Source organism: Quercus robur, chromosome 2, assembly GCF_932294415.1.
Source record: "Quercus robur chromosome 2, dhQueRobu3.1, whole genome shotgun sequence".
Taxonomy (NCBI): Eukaryota; Viridiplantae; Streptophyta; class Magnoliopsida; order Fagales; family Fagaceae; genus Quercus; species Quercus robur.
The window spans coordinates 66348592-66369856 of record NC_065535.1 but is presented as its reverse complement, the minus strand read 5'-3'; the positions used below and the strand labels follow the sequence as shown (position 1 = coordinate 66369856).

The 21265-nt window shown below is 31.2% G+C and overlaps 1 protein-coding gene across 1 annotated transcript; it reads left to right on the top strand.

Annotated features, from left to right (window-relative positions):
- The first annotated feature begins 932 nt into the window (after positions 1-932).
- Positions 933-7896, top strand: LOC126714574 (probable metal-nicotianamine transporter YSL6). Its single transcript, XM_050414779.1, has 7 exons — positions 933-1568; positions 3258-3430; positions 3872-3969; positions 4504-4641; positions 5290-5479; positions 5781-5913; positions 6674-7896. Exons 1-7 carry the CDS (start codon positions 1202-1204, stop codon positions 7606-7608), a joined length of 2034 nt encoding a protein of 677 aa, XP_050270736.1. The 5' UTR covers positions 933-1201; the 3' UTR covers positions 7609-7896.
- The last annotated feature ends 13369 nt before the right edge of the window (positions 7897-21265 follow it).

The following is a 21265-nucleotide window of genomic DNA, read 5'->3' as shown; positions in this document are numbered from 1 at the left end:
TATTACCAAAAAAGGAAATATGCTTAGGAAGGAGTGGTTGTTGACAGGTGCTCACTAGTCGGTCCAAACCAAGAGAGCCATGAAAGCTCTCATTTCTTACTTTGGTGAGCACAACTAAATAAATAGATAAAGCATTTTCCAACCAATTAGAGTAACCGCATCAGTTCATGCAAATTTTTTGTTTATTTTGCATAAAAAAACTACTTTTTTTTTACACACCTATTTTTACAAAATACCTACATCAGTTTATCTATTTTACACATCTATTTAATAAAATATTTATTCTTTTACAATTTTTTATTATTTCCTCACTTACTACCCCTCTCTCTCTCTCTCACAAACCCAACACTACCAAAAAATACTAAAATATTAAATGCACGAGTTACAGTAACCGTGCATATATTTATACATAATTTTATATCCACTAATGTGGGTTTTTTTTGCTCAAAATGTGTAAAATTGACTACTTTTTGTATTTTGCAAGATTATGCACGATTTGATACGATTGCTTACTTTAAAGTCATGGGTATTATTTAAATAAATCAAATAATTTATTTATTAAACAATATATCTACACTGATTTTACCAATTATCAAATGTTTATGGTTTTGAGGAATTGTCGTATTTTTTTTTTTCTAAATAAAAAATAAAAAAATTGCTTTGAAACGTGTGGAATAATGTAAAAGTAAAAGCTAGATAAATTCAGTAGCAAATTAGGTATATCCAACTTTATCTAATCTATGATCTCTCACTATCTGTAATTCCACCCATTGTTTGGGTGGACAATGGTCACAATACAATAATAGATCCACCTACAACTTTTTACAATAACAAAGGGTTTCTTGCTTCTTAAAAAATCTCTCCAAAAAATAATAAAAAACAGTTACTTGCACAAACAACCATTCTCATTGGACCACAGCTCTTTCAATAAAAAGCAGTTACTTCCAAACCGACCTTCAACCCCATAGCTTTCGCTGCCATTCCTTACCATCTGTATTCTATTCTGCCTCTGCCTCTGCCTCTGCCTCTGCCATCACCCAATCCACAACCCCACGCACATTTATTTCACACACAGACGCATACCCCATTACCAATTTGCACACAAAACAAAACCCAATACAGCTATACCATATATCTCTCTTTCTATTTGGATTTTTCAACAAGGAAAGTGAAGAAAGAAATAAAAAAAAAAACGATATTGATGGGAACGGAGGGTTCATCCGTGGAGATATCAGAGCCGTTGTTGGTGGAAGAGACCCAGAAGATCAGGGCCGTTGAAGACGCTGACCACCATCAAATCCCTGAATGGAAGGAGCAGATCACGATCAGAGGGCTAGCCGTGAGTGCTGTTTTGGGGTCCCTTTTTTGCATAATCACCCACAAGCTCAATCTGACGGTTGGGATCATTCCGTCCCTTAATGTGGCAGCTGGGTTGTTGGGTTTCTTCTTCGTTAAGTCATGGACTAGCTTCTTGTCCAAGTTAGGTTTTCACGTTAAGCCCTTCACCAGGCAAGAGAACACCGTTATTCAGACCTGTGTTGTTGCTTGCTATGGCCTCGCATTCAGTGGTATCTACCCATTATCCAATTCAGCTCTAAGATTTAATAGACCGCATATATATCTTTTCATGGTGTAATACATGTGACTGACGCTAACTAATCTATCTATCTGTTGAGCATTCAGAGCTGACCCCCCAAATTTTTTGGGACTAAGACCTTGTTGTTTTGTTGTAAATAAGAAATGGTATAATATTTGGTTTCGATGACAAGTCAAGCTAAATCTATAACATGAAATGAGAACTGTGTTAAATATATGGGTTTTGTTTTGGATTTGTAAAATTTCTTTGTACTAGGTTTGATTTGTGACTTAGGTTTTTAGTTAGTTAGTGTGACATTTGTGAGCTGTGTTTTTTTTTTTTGTGCATGCGAGGTTAGGATTGATTTGATTGCTATTTGCTGATGATTCTGTTTTTGTGTTTGTTAGAGCATCTCCAGCAAATTCATCAAATTTTTGTACTATTTCAGAGAATAAACAGTGATTTTTACCTTTTATCTATTTACTTTTTCAAATACACTTTCTAACAGATTCTTTATCCAATTCTCTATCTCATTTAAATATTATTTCTTCATTCATAATTTATTCTTTTTTTAACGACTACACAACTTTCACCATTTTTTTATTCAACACCTGATTATTATAATAGGAAAAAAAAAATTTGAAGAATGAACAGTAGCCCATTAGACTTGATGAGCTACTGTTCATGAGCCAAAAAAATTTTTGGGTATAGAGAATCCATTAGAATGGCTTTTTTTTGGTCTCATTCTCTATTATAGAGAATATTTTACTTTTGCATAGACCATTGGAGATGCTCTTAGATAAGGTTAAATCGCTGATGATGAATTAGTTAAAGGAAAATGCTAAAGATACTACAAAATGTTTGAAAATGGATGTGGTAATGAATGTGTTTGGTGGATTTCAATAACTGACATATCAATTGTACTAAAATTTGTAGTATCCCTTGCATCACTCAATAGTTAAATGTTTGTACTCTTAAGAAGGAAAAAGTAAGATTATTAGTTATGGAGAAGTAATATATATATATATTTTTTTCAATTTTAAAGGATTCTGACATTATGTCAGATGTTTTAAGTAAAAGGGTAGATTTTGCAAAAACTTGGAAATAGGAACTAATTCTCAAGTTTGGTAAAGTGTGACTGTGATTCAGCTATTAGAAAATCTATTCTAATTAAAGCTAAAATGTTGCTAGCTGTGCTTGCACGGATCTAGCCCCCAAGAACATGCAGTTGGAAATGTTACATTCAGACTAAATATTTTGAATACTCTATTTTCAAAGTTTGTCATTCCAAAAGAAAAGAAAAGAATTATTTAAACTATCACTGACCACATTTGAAACATAAACTTTTATATTGCTTGGGATAAAATTTGTTATTAAGTTTATTGATCATAAATAAAAAACATTAGCAATGTCAAAATGAACAACTGAAGGTGCAGTAATTGTGTAGAAGTTCTGAGTAGATGAGGCATTATAGATAAATGTTATTGACATATGAAAGGGTTTTCTCCCTTCACAAGCAGATCTTTATTATTATTTCCTTTTCTACTAGTTTTTGACCTGAACTGTCTTGGCATTGATACCATTTCTATTCTTAAAATAGGATGTCGTAGTAAATTTTGCTATTTTGTGCTCATTGATTTCTTATGTTTGATTATGTTACTGAATGTCTAATTGATGACAGGGGGATTTGGTTCATATTTGCTTGCTTTGGATGAGAGAACTTATAAACTCATTGGTACTGATTATCCGGGTAACCGGGCTGAAGATGTTAAGAGCCCAGGCCTGTGGTGGATGATGGGTTTTTTGTTTATCGTCAGCTTCCTTGGCCTTTTTAGTCTTGTTCCACTTCGTAAGGTAGCTTCCATTGTTGTAGATTGCAACATTATTGTTCTTATGTGTGCGAATTTATGCAAGAGTTTAGTTACAAGTCCAATTTGGTTGTGGATGTGTTGTCCAGATAGAGTTATAGAGGGCTTGGTTCACCTGTAGATGGTAAAGTTGTATGGTTTTTCATTTTCTTTTATTTTCTCTCAAGTTTGTTTGTTAGATTGTTTAATATTAATTTGAGACCTCAGAGATTTTTGCAATACTTAATCATTACCATGCATTATTTTATAAGGAGCTGCAATTTTTGTGTTATAACACATTTTTTAATTAATACGAGCAAGTGAAAGTGTTCTCTTGCATCTGAACTCTTTTGCTTATATTGTCTCTGTTTAACATCAAAGATTGTCTTCTCTCTCTCTCTCTCTTTCTGAGCTTGTTTTATCATGTCTCTTCTGTGTGTGCTTTTAGGTTATGGTCATGGATTATAAGCTTACATATCCTAGTGGCACAGCAACTGCAATGTTGATAAATAGCTTTCATACTAAGACGGGAGCTGAACTTGCTGGGTAAGTTCTAAATATATGAAACTCTTCATTGATTTGTAGATCTTGAAATAAGTTTTTTTTTTTTTTTTTTTTTTTTTTTGGTGGTAATGACATGTACCTGGTGGGTCTTGAATCCATGATGACAGCCTCCACCTTGCTCTTACAAGAGCCATCTGAGCTTGAGCTCATTGGTTGTACCTGCTGATGTAAGATGATTGGGGAAGAATTAATAAAAAATTTATGTTGATAGGAAACTTAGAACAAAAACAAAGATATCAAATGAAAGATGAGAGATCTTTATATCTGAAAATATCACAGAGCTTTTAGGACACTGTTAAAGAAACTTCTGATAAATTTTTAACATTATGCACTCCAACAAATGGTAGTAGTGCACCTTACCCCAAATAAAATTGGTTAGCATTGCTTAGTTCTTACTGGATCATTATAGAAACACCTTGGGCATGTGTATATGTTGCAGAATTAACTGCACAGTGTATATTCATTTGAAAAGCATTATGGTTGCCTTATTTCTAATTGAAGATTAACATTTGACAGGAATCAAGTCCGTTGTCTTGGAAAATATTTGAGCATAAGTTTTTTTTGGAGCTGCTTTAAGTGGTTCTTCAGTGGTATTGGTGATTCTTGTGGATTTGATAATTTTCCCACCCTTGGCTTGATGCTATATAAGAACACGTAAGGTTCTTTTGCTTTCACTTTACTTTCTTAATTCTATTTTTCGTTCACTTGCAAACCCCTCACCCCTCTCCCCGCCAAAAAATGCCCTTTAAAAAAAAATCAGCTTTATTGGATGTTTTGCCCTATTAACTGGAGTATGGTGAATACAATGGACTACTGACTGATGTCACCAAAGCAAAGGGGTGTGCACGGGATGTAGCTTAAGGTGTTTGTCATGTTTAGTAGGGATTGAACCCTGCATTTCCCTTGCCATATAGAGTGACTAATATGTAAAGCGGTGCCATAATATACATGTCTTATTTTCACATTGCAATTTGTTTCTTCTAGTGTGATAATCGAGTGATGTCATGTGCCATTGGACTCTTACCAAAAATTTATCTGATAAGGGGTTCATTCTTCATATCTGATAATTTAATTACCCTTGGGGCCAACAGAAGAGGAGGAAAGTAAAAAAGAAAGTTAGTTAATATGTGTGTGCTTGAGCTTTATCCAATTGTGGATGTTTGTGTTTTTTGTAATTATGTGCATATGTATATGCCGTATGCGTTTGCATTTATCTGTGTGCATTGACTTCATATGGTTGAGCTGTTTCATGAGGAATGTTGTGCATATATGATGGTGTTTTATATGATTCGCTTCTTGCAGGTTCTATTTTGACTTCAGTCCAACTTATATTGGATGTGGTCTAATTTGCCCACATATAGTCAACTGCTCAGTTCTGCTTGGGGCTATCATATCGTGGGGTTTCCTTTGGCCCTTCATTTCCCAACATGCTGGAGATTGGTATCCAGCTGACCTTGGCAGCAATGATTTTAAAGGTCTTTATGGATACAAGGTATGGTAAAACACTTTTTCTTATTCCCTTTCACAATTTATGTTTGTAGTTTATAGTCTCATGCCTCCACACAAATTACATAATCCTAAAAGAGATTTTGACTTTTTGTGGCTTACATCTCAATCCATTGAGGAAAAAAAGGCTGGTAGGTGCAGGCTTGAGGCAAGTGCCACCTGAGTGGGATGTAAACCACATAGTATAGCTATTTTCTTTTCTCTCTCTCTCTCCAATGCTTTGGTTTAATATTATCTTCTTATGACTGCTCTAAAGTGGTTTTTCCTGCCTGTCATGTTGGTTGCAGGTCTTTATAGCTATTTCACTTATCCTTGGAGATGGTCTTTACAATTTGGTCAAGATAATAGCCATAACCATTAAGGAAATCTGCAACAAAGGCACCAAACAGAGCAACCTTCCTGTCACTACGGAGGTTCTAGGTAAGGATATATAGGGGGACTTGAATTTTCTTTAAAGACGTGTCCCTGTCAATTTGTTTGCAATAGTCATATGTCTTAGGAATGTATATCTTTTTTCTGATTTTATTTGTCAAACTTTCTTATTTCATTATATTTACAATTATATTAGTCCTGAGTTGTGTTTTAAGAGCATTTTTTTAATGGATGTTGTAAGAGCAAATTGAAATAATGGTAATTGAACACCCACCATGTTTCTTTGCAAGACAGATATGACCTTGGTTTAAGTCATGTACTAGCATAGCTAAATTATAATAAACATTTCTGTGATTCACTTAAATATTTAGACCACTACAATTTTAATTTCTTTTCTTATGTCTTGAATTCAAAGTCTAATCCTCATATGAGCTCCTGTTTGGTACAACTTATTTTTTCCAGCTTTTTGAAAATGGTTTATTTGAAAAGGCTATACCTAGAAGAAAGTGAGGTTTTATGTACTTGAAAAAGTGTGGTTTCATAACGGGGGGAGGCCAAATGGTTGTGGGTCTGGATTGGTTTATTTGCTGATTTGCTTCTTTGCTGAAAGTGGGTAAAATTGCAGTTGTAGTTTTAAAAATCGAAGCTTTAAATATCTGTTCGCAAGCAAATAAGCTTAAGAAAAAGATAAATTACACACACACAGTGTAGTATATGAAACATCAATCATTGGTTGAAATTGCAAACTGCTCAGTGTACTATTGCGACACATCTGTTATTGACATTTCTCCAATGTGTGCATTGATAGATGGTGAGAGTTCTAAACTACTAACGGAGCAAAAAAGAAGGGATGAGGTATTTCTTAAAGACAGGATACCCTCCTGGGTTGCAGCCTCTGGATACGTGGGTCTGGCTGCAATATCAACAGCGACAATGCCACTCATCTTTCCACCCCTCAAGTGGTATCTGGTTCTAGGCTCATACATTATTGCCCCTGCCCTTGCCTTTTGCAACTCTTATGGCACTGGGCTCACAGATTGGAGCTTGGCTTCAACTTACGGAAAGATTGGTCTTTTCATCTTTGCTTCATTGGTTGGAACCGATGGTGGGGTTGTAGCCGGCTTAGCAGCTTGTGGGGTTATGATGACCATTGTTGCCACTGCGGCGGATCTCATGCAAGATTTCAAGACTGGTTACCTCACTCTATCTTCAGCTAAGTCGATGTTTGTGAGCCAGCTAGTTGGAACAGCCATGGGTTGTATCATTGCCCCCCTCACATTCTGGTTGTTTTGGACTGCTTTTGATATTGGGTCACCTGATGGTCCTTACAAAGCACCATATGCTGTAATATTCAGGGAAATGGCCATCCTAGGTGTTCAGGGCTTCTCTGAGCTCCCAAAGCATTGCTTGGCCATATGTTGTGTGTTTTTTGTTGCAGCTCTGGTTATAAACCTCCTGAGGGATGTGACTCCCCCAAAGGTCTCCCAATATATTCCAATTCCAATGGCTATGGCAGTCCCCTTCTATATTGGAGCTTACTTTGCTATAGACATGTTTGTTGGGACAGTGATATTGTATATATGGGAACGAATTAATCGGAAGGATGCCGAGGACTATGCGGGGGCTGTTGCATCGGGTCTTATATGTGGTGATGGCATCTGGACTATTCCATCAGCAATCCTCTCTATTCTCAGAATCAATCCACCCATCTGCATGTACTTTGGGCCTTCTTCGAGTGGCTGAGCAGAATGACCTTATATTCTCTGTCTATCACAAGTTCCTTGAGCTGGAATGTTTGTTGGATTGTGTAAATATCTCTCATGTAATTATCATTGGAATCTTTTCTTTCCATCTCAAGCATGGGTTTGAATATATATATATATATATATATATATATATCTCTCTCTTCTGTCTCTCTACAAGAACAAAATCATCTCAAGCTACTACAATCATTCTGGCCCAGAAATATTGTGGCTTCCATGTCTTTTTTAGTTAACCTTGATATTCATCTCGTTGCGTCGCATCGCATCATGTATTATTCCAACAAATTTATTCTGGAGGCCCATCCTGACCGTAACCCTTTGTCTGGAAAAATTATACGTGAAAAAAAAACTAGATAATATTTGAAATGGATGGCAGAGTCTGTCACTATATGGTCCATGAAGTAGAATGGTCATGTTTATTTATTGAATATGTCACTCTCTTTAACTTTCTTTTTTTATTTTGAGAAATAATTATAACATGCTGTTAACTTTGTAACTCAAACATATTCTTATTTAGACTCGAAAGCACTTTGTACAAGACTCTTGGCTGATAGTAGATAACTTTTTGTAATAAAATTGATAGTAAATTTTATCTTTTTATTTTGTTTTGTTTTTTTGATAAACGAGTAATTTTTATCTTTAGTAAAACTGATAGTAATTTTAAGATACAGCAGACACTTTGGACCACATGTAATAAAACTGTTATGACTATATACTATATAGTAAAATAATACATAATTATTATAAAATAGTTCCGTTTGCATAATGTGGATGACGTGGGGTCTATCCTTTGTGGGAAGGTGATTTTATATCAGAAAAAAGAGATATGGCCATTACCAAAACACGAGAAGCTTGCTATTAGAAATGATTGAACCACAGTTGTTGATAGTGGAAGCTTAACTTAAACGGCTTTAATTCCCAAATTGCTGTGGAACAGGTTAGCCTCTTACGTAAGCTATAGTCTTTAATTTTTTTTTCTTCTTATTTCTTATTTAAAAGCCTAACCAAACAAAAATGTGTACAGGTGGAGTCTAAAAAGCATTCAAGCTTGTATTAGAATTGCATATATGCTGCTTTTGTAAAAGCTTTAATGTGAGGAATTTTGGGGGGTACTTTGTTTTTAATTCTTTTGTCACATAATAATAACACCATTAAGTACCATAGTTTGTTCTAACAATTCTCTTTAATCGATTGAGAGCATTTTTAAATTAAAAAAAAATTGATTCATCATTGGTTTTGACTTACTAATTCGGTTAACTTTGTTGCCAAGGGTTCTAATTGGACCCACATAAGGTATAATATGCGTATTGGTGGGTCCCATTTTTAATAAATATCGTTTTCGTAATCTACACTATGGGAGTTTTAAATTCATCAATTATCCTTATCTTCATAGTCTTTTATTTGTTTTATATATAATAATTTGGTTCCAAATGGTTTGATGACTATTATAAACATAATGGTTGTGGAGAGTATTTTAGAAGGCCTAAGCTATCATGATGCATGATTCATAACCCTCTCCTCCTCCAAATCTTCCTTTATTTTTTAAAAAATACACAATTTTTCATACATAGGTTTGTTATGATTCATGCATGATAAAAGTTATATGATAGTGATGAAGCTATTTAAAAAGGATATCGATCCAATAATAATTTGTCACTTTAATAAGTTGTGGAAAAAATTATACTCCTTACATTGATCTTCTTTCTTTCATAAAGTTTTATGTTATTTATTTATTTATTAAGAGTTAGCATTATCTAGTTTCCTAAATAAGTTGTGAAAAAAATTATACCCCTCGTATTGGTCTTCTTTCTTTTCATTTCATAAAGTTTTAAATTTTTTATTATTAAGAGTTAACATTATCTAATGTCCTTAATAAGTTGTGGAAAAAATTATACACCTTACATTGGTCTTCTTTCTTTTCATAAAGTTTTAAGGGGTTTTTATTTATTTATTATAAATTAAGAGTTAGCATTATTTAGTCTTCTTTAAGTGAGATATTTAACTTTTTAAATGAAAGATAAAGTGGAGATAAGGTTTGAATTTGAGAATATTTATTCTTAAAACTTATCAGTTAGAAAATGATTCCCTAAAAAATATGAAAAAAAAAAAACTGTTAAAAAATGACGAAGTTAATCATTTAACTAATATTATATTAGATCTCCAACCTGAAATGAAGTTAAAATACATGTTTATTTCTACTCATGGTGGAGGTATTTTTTTGTTTAAAAGAAGTAAAGGGAAAGGGAATATGTGATATGTTCTCAAGATTGCATTAAGATGAATACTAAATTTAGATTTGGTGTTTACAACCCACATGGATGCTGATCTATACCAAAAAAAATGTCTTATTAATCAGCATATAAACACATAAAGAAGGGGTGATCATAAAAGATGCCCTCACTATAGCCTTCCACTTCTAAGAACCATTTTGCACATGAATTTCTTCATCTTGAAGATTTCTGAGCAATGATTTGGAATTCTTTTCTGATAAAGAGAAATACGGAAGTTTTTTTTTTCTTTCATTTGGGATGAAAGTGACTGAGTGCACTGGATCAGGATGTACATAATTTGAAACATAAAGACAAAGCAACAGGAGGAGGTAGATAAAAAGTCCCAACATTCAATGATTTTCACATTCCATTCTTTCTAATAAGTTTCTTTTTCAAAACTGTGGCAAACTTTAGATTCTCTATATGAAAAGGAAAAAAAAAATCTAATTCTCTCAAACACTGATAAAAATTGTGCAAATCAAGCACATGGGAGGACTGAGACTTTTTGGATTATAAGCTCCATAGAATCTTTTTTCTTTCTGAATTTTGACGAATGGAGGTGTCTAAATCAAAACCATTGAGTGGGTTTCCCGAAATTATCGCAATGAATTCGACTATAGCCTCTAGTGAACAATAACGTGTTGTGAGAGAGATTAATACAGTAATATTCATTTTTCTTGCTTATTAAAGTGTAAGGGGCCGTTTGGTAACGGTTTTTTTTTTTTTTTTTTGAGAAACTGGTAACGTTGATCTAGTAACGTTATTTGTATTTTTTAAAAATACATGTGGATGAAAAAGTTTATGAAAATATGTTGTTTAAAAACTGAAAACATGTGTTTAAACACATGTACCAAACATGCCCTAAGTCTCTTAATTATAAATTATTGGTTGGAAACTTGGTTATGAAAATTGAGAACCAATTCGTTAACAATATATATATATATCTATAAAAGAATCTAAGAACTGAAATAATAAACAAAATAGAATTTAAAGCAAAAGAAAAAGATGGCTCATATAGAGAGGGGAAGATGTGACATAAGGATAATGGTGAGGTCCATCCTATCAAAAGGAGCCATTCGGTTAGAGATTCTGGCTTTATTGGAGCTCAGCAAATTGGTGGTTGTGGCTATTATTGAATGTGGTGGAGCTAGAGAGCTACCTTTTTTTTTTTTTTTTTCCCAATTATTTTTCGTTCTTCTAATCTCAATAGTAATGTCCATTTCTTCGAAAATGTCGTACAGATGTTGATAGAGAGACAAGCAGATAGGAATATAGGGCAGTTTGTAGCCATGTAAAAGCTTCATTGCTTCCTTTTTACTTCAAAACTCACAAGTTCAAAAAATCTACTACCACCAAAAAAAAAATAGTAATAATAATAATGTACAACTCTTGTTACAACCGTTTACGAGACAAACTATGAGTGATAGAGAAAAAACGACGGGTTTATATAAAAATAATATACAGCCAATCACAATTTGACATGTAAGATAGTTGTGGTAAAAGTTATGGCTTTTTATATAGTATTAGAATTACTCATCATACTAAGAAATCGTTGTTGCATTTGTTGGGTCATCTTTTTCTTTTTTTTTTAAATAGAAATTTTACCAATAATAATTTGTCCATATAAAAAACTGGACTTGAAAACATTTTCATTCTGGTCTGTTACAAGTAATTAGCACTTGGTATGTTGTTGCTTAGTTAGTCATCAAATAATAATTTTTGTGCTCAACTAAGTTTTATATTCAGGGGTATGTTTCACAATGCTCACTCACAAGTCACAAGTCACTTCATTTTTTTTTTTTTTTAAATTTATGAACCTCACAAAGTCATGACCTGGAAGCTGCAACAATTTCGGTGGACACGTTTAAACCTAATCAAAGGAATAATGCCTCTTGTGAAAACTTTTTGTATAAATTTTCATCTATTGTCACGTTTGTAGGTTAGAATAATAAAATTTTAGAAAGAAGTTAAGCCAAGATGAAATAGAGAAAGAACATACATAATTAACATAATTTAGGTTTAAGGGTTTACATCTCTAGTTTATAGTTTCAAACAACTACATTTTACTATTGAGATATGTGTGTCATAATAAATCTATTGAGGGGATATATAGGAGATTAACTAGACTAATACTAGAGTTGCAATACTTGTAGTATTGTTAGGATATTACTTGTAGAGTTATTTCGATGATTACTACAATGGACTTAGGTATTTGACTAAAGGAGAAAGACTCGAAATTCAGGCAAGTTTTCCAATGGTGTGGTACGTAGTGGGCTTGATACACATTGTCAAAACGACTTTGAAACAAATAAAAAGTTTGCAGTAGATGATGATAGACTAGCCATAGGTTAATCCTAGATTAATTCAAGGATTATAATACTTGTAGTAGTATAGTTAGGATTATTTGTACATTTAAGACAATAATACTACAACGGAATTAGGCTCCTAACTTGGATAACCTAGGCTTTGACTATATTTATAACATTTTTTGTAATGTAAATTTAAAAGTCTAGGTAGGTAAGAGTAGAACTTATATGAATGAAGTTATGTGTCAAAATGGCTTTATTTGGGTCAAAAAAGTCTAAACGCTCAAATCAAATTGAATGCTTTTATGTGCATGTGATGAAGAAAAGTGCCAAAACGCCAAAAAAATTAAGGCAAAGATAGAATGCACGAAAGAAATATATTGCCGTAGCGAATATTAATGCATTCACTATTATAAAACTTGGCAGTGTTAGGCCAATTGACAATCGTCAAAGTCTAATCCATTTTCATCAATCGAGGAAAGAATTGAGTTTTCCTCCGAAAAGGTGTTGAATATTGGGGTTAGGTTTTACTTTCTACGAGACTTGATTAGTAGTTAACTTTGATTTTTCTTTTTTTATTATTGCTAAAGGGGAATTGCTAGGCCGACTTGAATCGACTGTAAAAAGGAGTGAGGATAGATGGACCCGTTTTAACTTTTAGCCTTAGGTGTGGATCTCTCTCTCTCTCTCTCTCTCTCTCTATATATATATATATATATATATATATATATATATATATAAAAAGGTTTGGCTCCAACCACTATCGTAATACGTAAAGATGGTAGTGTCCCGTCATGTATAATGGACATAACTTACTTGATTAGTTGGGTTGCACTTAACAATGACTGTTACTGTTTAGAGCCCAATGATCTATCTCTCTCTCTCTCTCTCTCAATATATATATATATATATATATATATATATATATAGATAGATAGATAAAGTTTACCTACAACATTAGTTGTAGCCTATTATTCAATAAAATAAACATTACTTCATATTTTGAAAATTTAACCATTGAATTGCATGTTCTTTATACTTTTAATACACATATAAAATTTTGTGTCAATTAGATATTATTTACTCTATGATCTATAAATTTATATTTTATGCATAATTTTAAAATATAAAAACTTACAATTTAAACAATTTATTGATGGCATAGTTATTAATCTTTAATTTTCTAAAAATTTTGCAAGTATGAAAAATATAAAAAGAAGATGTAATACAATGATGGATTTATCAAAATTCATCTTTAATAAAAATATATTGAGTAAGGTTATAGTCTTAAATTACAACTAATTTTGTAGCTAAATTTTATCCAATATATATATATATATATATATAAACTTGATATTGATTGTGTAGGTTTGTAAATAAGTTTATAAAATATCAAATTAATATTCGTGATTTATTAATAATATAAATAATCCATTCTATAGTAAAAATTATATAGGTTGATAAATCTAATTTTTATAAGTTTGTAAACAAATTTTTTTATATAAATAATTCAAATAGTGAAATAATATAGTTTCAACTATAATTTAATTATTAATTATAAATACATATATATATATATATATATAAAATTGAAATTAATTCCTAAAATATTATGATACGTAATGAGTATTTTTTTTTTTATAAAAAACGACACATAATATATATTCTACATGAGTTTTATTGATACTTTCTTATCAACATATTTAAAATTACTTATAGTGTACACATGAATGGCATGGGACTTCGGCTAATTCTATTTAAAAAAACATGATCAAATAAGGGGCCTAACAAGATCAATATACCAGGCTTTAAGCAAGTATTTGTACCAGAAAGTTTATTAAGAAATTGTACGAAGTTTTTCCATTTTAAAAATTCCGTAGGATTTGATTGGCATTTACCAGAATTTGTTTGGTTGTTGAGGCTTTAAATAAATTCCATCATATACTCTCTACTGCTCACTCAAATTAATGGTTTAACAAATCAACTTTCAAAAAAGATAGGAGTTGGGAACTTGAATGATTAAGACAAACACAGATCAAAGCTTATCTCTTATGGAAATAAGTCATACAAAACCCCATATAAAAGCAAAGATCTTTTTCCCATTCAAGTTTTGAATTCATGTGATATTGGGTAAGATATTTCAACAGCCAGCTTTCAAAGGGGGGCCTCCCTTGTCTCCATGGTGGGAAGCAAATGTGACTGGCAAAACAATCGCCAACACACACATAGCCACTCCCACAATTATTATGATCACACACGACAAAGGAATTGGTCTTCTCTACATCAAAGCACAAAGCTAAAAACTTAATAAAAGAAAAGAGAAAAAAAGACATGCTCTCTTATTTTCTGTGATCTGTAGAAACCTCTAAAGTTTCTAAGTAATCAAGTTGAGAGTATCATTAAAGAAATTAAAGGTAAAAACAATTATAGGAAATATAAAAGGGTCCTCACAATGTGACCAAGAATTGGATGGAGAATTCATGCACTGTAAATTAATTGACTAGTTTGGGTGTCTTTTGATCTTTTTATTTATTTATTTATTTATTTATTTTTATAGAGAGTTTCAACTTATGGCGTCCGCTCCTGATGATAGCTCTTTATCATCAGACTAAGACACCGATCAGTTTTTGGTATAGGCAGAGATTGAATCCTAGATCTCTTATACAACCATCAGAGACTTTACTAGTTGAGCTAATTGAAACCCACTCTTTCGATCTTGAATGCATGCAATAACACTATATAAGTGACTTTGTCACACACTGATTTTCTCCAAAAATATATCAATTAAAATTTACCCTTTATTTTAGATGTAATTCCTCAATAGTGAAAAGGGTACACGATAATCATACTCACCTTCAAACTTTCAAATTTTAAAAAATAAAGCAACTTTCGACCAATTTTCAACTCATCCATTCTAATAAATCGGTATCAAGGCCTGCTAGACCATACAACAACTTGTCTCATACACTACAAATCAAGTAATATAACCTTTGAATTCACCATTTACAGGCAGTGGTGCCTATAGGATTTTTTCCCGAGGTCGTTAAGAAAATTAAATTAAATAAAATTTAATAAAAAGAGAATTTGAATATATCAAGTTATCGACAAACAATAAAAAATCACATGCAAATATATGTCATTTTATTATTTCCTTCTACAAGTTTTTATATTTTGAAATCATTACGAGTTTATATTATATATTGCCAATGTTGGTAGGTGTAACCATTTTGTTTTGTTAAGTTTGTATAACATTTTTTATTTTTATGTAATTGTCATTATTTATTTTTTATTATTTTTATAAAAATATTTTAACCTGAATGAAAAAACTCAACCCAACGTGCATTGTATTAATTATTGACCCAAAGAGTCACACTCATCCACACATATATAAATAATACATTGTGTCTACTTAACCAATTAAATGTGTAAATAATCACTAACTTACTTTTTTTTTTAATCACTAATTTTATAACAAAATGTTATTATAACATAATAACAATACACGTACATGTAACAAATCCTCTATATTTCCTAATTATTAAATTATATAAAGTTATATTATATTTATATTGTACATACACATTCACACAAATAACATTATAACAAAAATAAATAAATAATGCATACAACCAATATCAAACACTCATATTCACACAAATAATATATGTGATTTATGTCGATTGGTTGGTTTTGGGATGGACTGATTTGTGTTTATTATTTAGTTTTGGACTGGACTAATATATGTCAGAGTGTGCAAGATTAAAGTCAAGGTGTACAAAAATATTTTTATAGATAAATTAAACTAATAAAATAATATTTTATGCATATAATTTTTTATTATTATCAAGTAATGAACCCGAAGCATAAGTAACGCTGCACCTGTTTACGGGTCTCATAAGAAGGAAACAAGACAAAAAGGTACAAGATAAATAAATTTAGCAAGGTATTCCTTTTATTATTATTATTTTTTATCCCTAACTTTAAAACCTTACAACTATATATAATTGGATAAACCCTCTTCATCTCTCTCTCAAACTATATAAATAAAAACAAACAAACAAAAACAAAAACACTTGAGTCCAAAAAATATATGACATCATGCTCAATTGTTAGAAAACGAGGAATAAAATTGGATTGTTCGGTTACATCAAGGAAGACAGTAGATCCACAAAATAAAGCTATAATGTGATACAAAGATTAAAGAGTGTAGCCAATCAATACTAAATCTTTCTTTTATTTTTCTGAGAAGAAAGTTATCAATACTAAATGATCACACAATGTGGAAATGAATACGGAAATTCTTCTTCAAAAACTGAGATACGTTGTTGTAAGCTCCAAAGACGGGCTTGATGGGCCAAACTACTATTTGGGCTCACAATCTATTTATTTGGTAGGTTTAAGTATCCTACCTTGGGTTGTCCTAGGCTAAGAGACCCAATGCGAATACTTTTCTCCATTTTTCTCAACGTTAACTCCTCTCTCCTTCTCTCTTTCTTACTCTTTTCTTACCCTCAGAATTGCATCCCCCAACTATCCATTCATTTCTCCTATTTATAGCCTTCGTTAATGGGATGATCATCATTATCATCTCCCTTAGTGCAAAGAAGGGTCCAATGTCAATGGGCTTAAGTGGGTTTGTAGGTACGAGTGGCCTTGGAAATGGTTCCCACTTCAGTTAGTATGTTCGGCAGCGGAGTTTCCTAAGGTTCTGCCGGGCACGTAATCTTCTCCCTTAGTGCAAAGAAGGGTCCAATGTCAATGGGCTTAAGTAGGTTTTTAGGTACGAGTGGCCTTGGAAATGGTTCCCACTTCAGTTAATGTGTTCAGCAGTGGAGTTTCCTAAGGTTCTGTCGGGCACGTAAACGGTGATGTGTCCAGGCGATGTGACCGAGCATGTGCATAAATACCGGGAACGGTTTCCCAAGCGTCCTGTGAGCAGGGCGTATGCGATCCGCTTTCTAAGTGCCCTAACAATACTCAGTCCACGTTGGTGGCTATTCGTGGGTTTGGGCCGGGCTATTGTCGATGTGAAGATTAGATCCTTGGCCCATATCATTGATTCATGGTCCAAGGTCCAATATGAACTTGGGCGTTTAGGTGCCGTACAGTTGTAATTGAAATATATTATCTAATCAATCAATAAATATACATCTGTATGTATACATTATGTTGATTTTTTTTAGAAGATAATAAGCAACAAATGTTAAACAAATATATTATATCAAAAACTAATTTTTAAGTAATGATACATAAGAAAGAAGCACATATTTAAAGTAAATATCATTATTGTAAAATTTTCAAAGATATTCTCAAATTTTCTGTTCATACATAACATATCCCTAAAATAATACAGATCAATTTGCTACAGTCCTTAAAATGTCCACAATAAAACATTTAGATCCTTCTTCTTTTTTTCTTTTTTTTCTTTTTTTTTTTTCTGATTTTAAAACTCAGAAGCATTTTAAAATAGTATATAGAATCCATCTTCGAGCTTATTTTTCATCTTAAAACAATATAACTTTTAAATATATAATTTATTTTTTCAAAATAAAATTGTATTTTTTTTTTTAAAGTAGAAAAGTTGGAGAAAATTTTATTTGTTGGCATCTTATGCCGGGCTTCTCTGTTGAAATAATTAATGTATGGGTGGAAGAGATACTTTGATTTTTTTTTTCTACAACTGTGATGATAAATACAACCACATTCTTACACAATAATTAATTGATGAAAATTAGCTTATCCAAACACACACTAATAAATTTTATTTTGAATTTTTGAACCTGGACGAATTAAAGATTTTATCATAATTGATGGAGACATTTCCAACCCCCTTGAAGTATCCTTTCAAGTTAAGGACCACTTCTCAAAAAAAATAAAAAATAAAATAAGGACCACTGATTAAGTAATTATCTTCTACGCCCATTCTACATATAACAGACAAAAGAGACTTTCTTGTTTTAGGAATGTATCTTAGATTTCCTCGAAAAAAAAAAAGGAATGTATCTTAGATTAAAGGGCTTATGAGATGTTGAAATATTACAGAATATAAGAATAAACCGGATAAACAACCAAACAAAAAAAAAGACATGGTGGGAGGGATTATAAAATTGATGATGATGAACACAAATCTTACGTTAATATAATTTAAGGGTCTGATTAACGGGTACTCTTAGAACATCTATTAATGAACAATTTTTTAAAAAAATTTATACTATTTTTATGAGAAATATAAAAATAGTAAAAAAATGAGTTATTTTTTTCTTTTACCATAAAAAATTTCTAAAAATATACTCTATCATAAACTAATGTTTTTAGGACCCGCGAGTGAACTTTCCCCTAATTGAAAAGAGCAATATTAGGGATACAACTATTTTTTTTACAATATTTTCTTAACTTATAATTGAAGGAATATTGCTTCAGCTAAATTCACCATTAACGTTATTTTTATAATCTAATTCCTGTATTGATTTCAAAATAATTTTTCCATAAAAGGTAGAGACCAAATGATGAAAGGTGAGTATTGAACAACAATAGTATGCAAAGGACTATATTCGTTCATAAAAAATAGACTTCACAACGGTGGCTAAAAAACAAAGAGGGTTCTTGAATTTGAAGGCATATATTATGAACAAGATTATCACGTCGTTTTCTAGTTCAATTATTCCCACACGACTTTTTTTTTTTAATTATAATTATAATTAATTGGTTAGTGTTAATTAGTGGCCTATATTCTACCTCTATACAGGTTGGTATACTGCCTACGAATGCAACCTTATTAATAGGTCTATGTGTGTTCTTATCATGGAATTATGCTGGCTAAAGTGTTTATTAGTTTAAATGATATAAATCACACAAATTGATGCACCTACCTCAGCAATTAATTATTCACCTCCTGTTAGTGTTAGAGTTAGGTTTATATTTATTAGAGTTTGTATACTAGAACACTAATAAAATCTTGCAACATTTTAACCACTACTGAGGTGTAATCTTATACTCTGTCAAAGTAAAATAAACTATAAGATTATATCGGGATTTACCACAACTCAATATTGAAAAATATTGGGAAATTTTATTATGTAGGTAGACTTTCTCATTTATTAATACATTATAGTATAATATAATATATAGGACATTAAGACATTGAAAATCGTTTTCAAAACATAATTGAAAAGGACAAAATTTAGCTACAAAATTGGTTGTAATCTAAGGTTACAACCTTACTTAATATCTTTTTATTGGAAGTGAATTTTGACAAATCTATCATTGAATTATATCTTCTTCTTATACCCTTCATACTTGCAAAATTTCTAAAAAATCAAAAATCAACACTTATGTTATCAATAAATTGTTTAAATTACAAATTTTTGTACTTTAAAATTATGCATAAAATATAAGTGTATAGATCATATAGTAAATAATATCCGATTGACACAAAATTTGACATGTGTATTAAGAATGTAAAGAACATGCAATTCAACGGTTAGATTTTCAAAATATATAGTAATGTTTATTTTATTGAATAAGGTTGTAATCTTAAGAAACAATAAATTTTAAAGAGATGCTACGTTTAGAACATTTTTACAACAAATCACAGGTGGTTAGTTGTTATTGGTTCAAATTTGAAACTAACACTAAGATTACTTTTTTGTCCTAACAATAACAACCAGTAACAACATGTCACTTAGGATATGTTGTAAAAATATTGTAGACATATCATTTCTCTAAATTTTATAGTTTAACATTGTCCAATTGAAAATATGAAAATTATTAGGTACTCCCGGAGTACCATAAATATGTACTCCCTCTCTCACATAAATAGTGAGTTTCACCATAAATTTAATTAATAAAACTCACAATTCATATGAGAAGAAAGAGTACACATTTATGATATTTCGGAAGTATACAATAATTTCCCTTGCAAATGGGTTACACTAGAGAATTTGGGCATCTTTGTCATAGAGGAAATTTATGGGGCTTCTTGTCACTTTCTTGAGCTGTTATTGGCACCATTAAATACGGGCTAAATTATTTTGACAAGTGTATTATAATCTCTCTCTCTCTCTCTCTCTCTCACATTTCCCCAGAAAATGCGTTTGTCTTGTTTTATTCAATTTTGAATTTGACCACTACTGAAATTTAAAAAGAAAAAAAAAATTCAACATAGAATCTTTTTTATATAAAAAAAATACTATAGTTCCTTATATACATTTTTTTTTTTTTAGTTTATAATTAAATTCAATCATAATTACATTGGCTAATGCAAGTCTACAACAACGCAAAAGATATTATTTTTTCCCTTACAAAAATTAAATTCAACTAATTGAATTTTTCTCATATTAGAATTTAGAAGGAAGAAGAATAATTTAACTCATAATTTGGCCACATATTCTATAAATGTTCAAAATCTCTTAGTGTGGATGGAAGACGTTCGCCACAATTTAAATGTGTTTTTCAGGCTAATTTAGCCAGATTATTTTAATAAAAAGCATCAGTGTCCTAAAAAAAAAAAAAACTAATTAATACAGTCTCATGGTTGAATTTTTTTTTTTCCTTTTTAGAAGATGGTGAATTTAATTATAGAATCTATAATATAATACAAGAAATATTACCTAAGTTTTACCTTTTTTTTTTTTTCCATTTTTTAGAAGAAATATTAAGATATTTTATTAAACTTCAAATTAGCAAGAAATAAATTTATCAATGTCTTTTGGAACTTCTTCCATCCAAACCATTAAACTATAAAAAAACTTGTCTTGTCTAATGAGAGTATGAGCTACAACATTTCCTTAATGTCAAACATGAGATAAACAGTACCAACTAAGAGCATTAGCAATAGCCCCTAATTCAAAAAAAAAAAAAAAAAAAAAAAAAGCAATAGCCCCTACACTTTTCTTTTTTTTTGGTTAAAAGCGATAATTCAATAGTAATAATTTAATATCATTTGTAGTGTGCATCGGCCTCTCCCTCACCCAATATTTTCCTATCAAAAATGTTTCCTCTATCTTAAATGTGTCTTTGGACAAACTTAAGATCTAGTTTATTTTCACCATCAATCCAAGTT

Coding starts and splice junctions, on each gene's coding strand:
- LOC126714574 (XM_050414779.1), top strand. CDS start 1,202: ATGGGAACGGAGGGTTCATCCGTGGAGATATCAGAGCCGTTGTTGGTG. Junction 3,431..3,871: donor GTCTTGTTCCACTTCGTAAG/GTAGCTTCCATT, acceptor GTGTGCTTTTAG/GTTATGGTCATGGATTATAA. Junction 3,970..4,503: donor ACGGGAGCTGAACTTGCTGG/GTAAGTTCTAAA, acceptor AACATTTGACAG/GAATCAAGTCCGTTGTCTTG.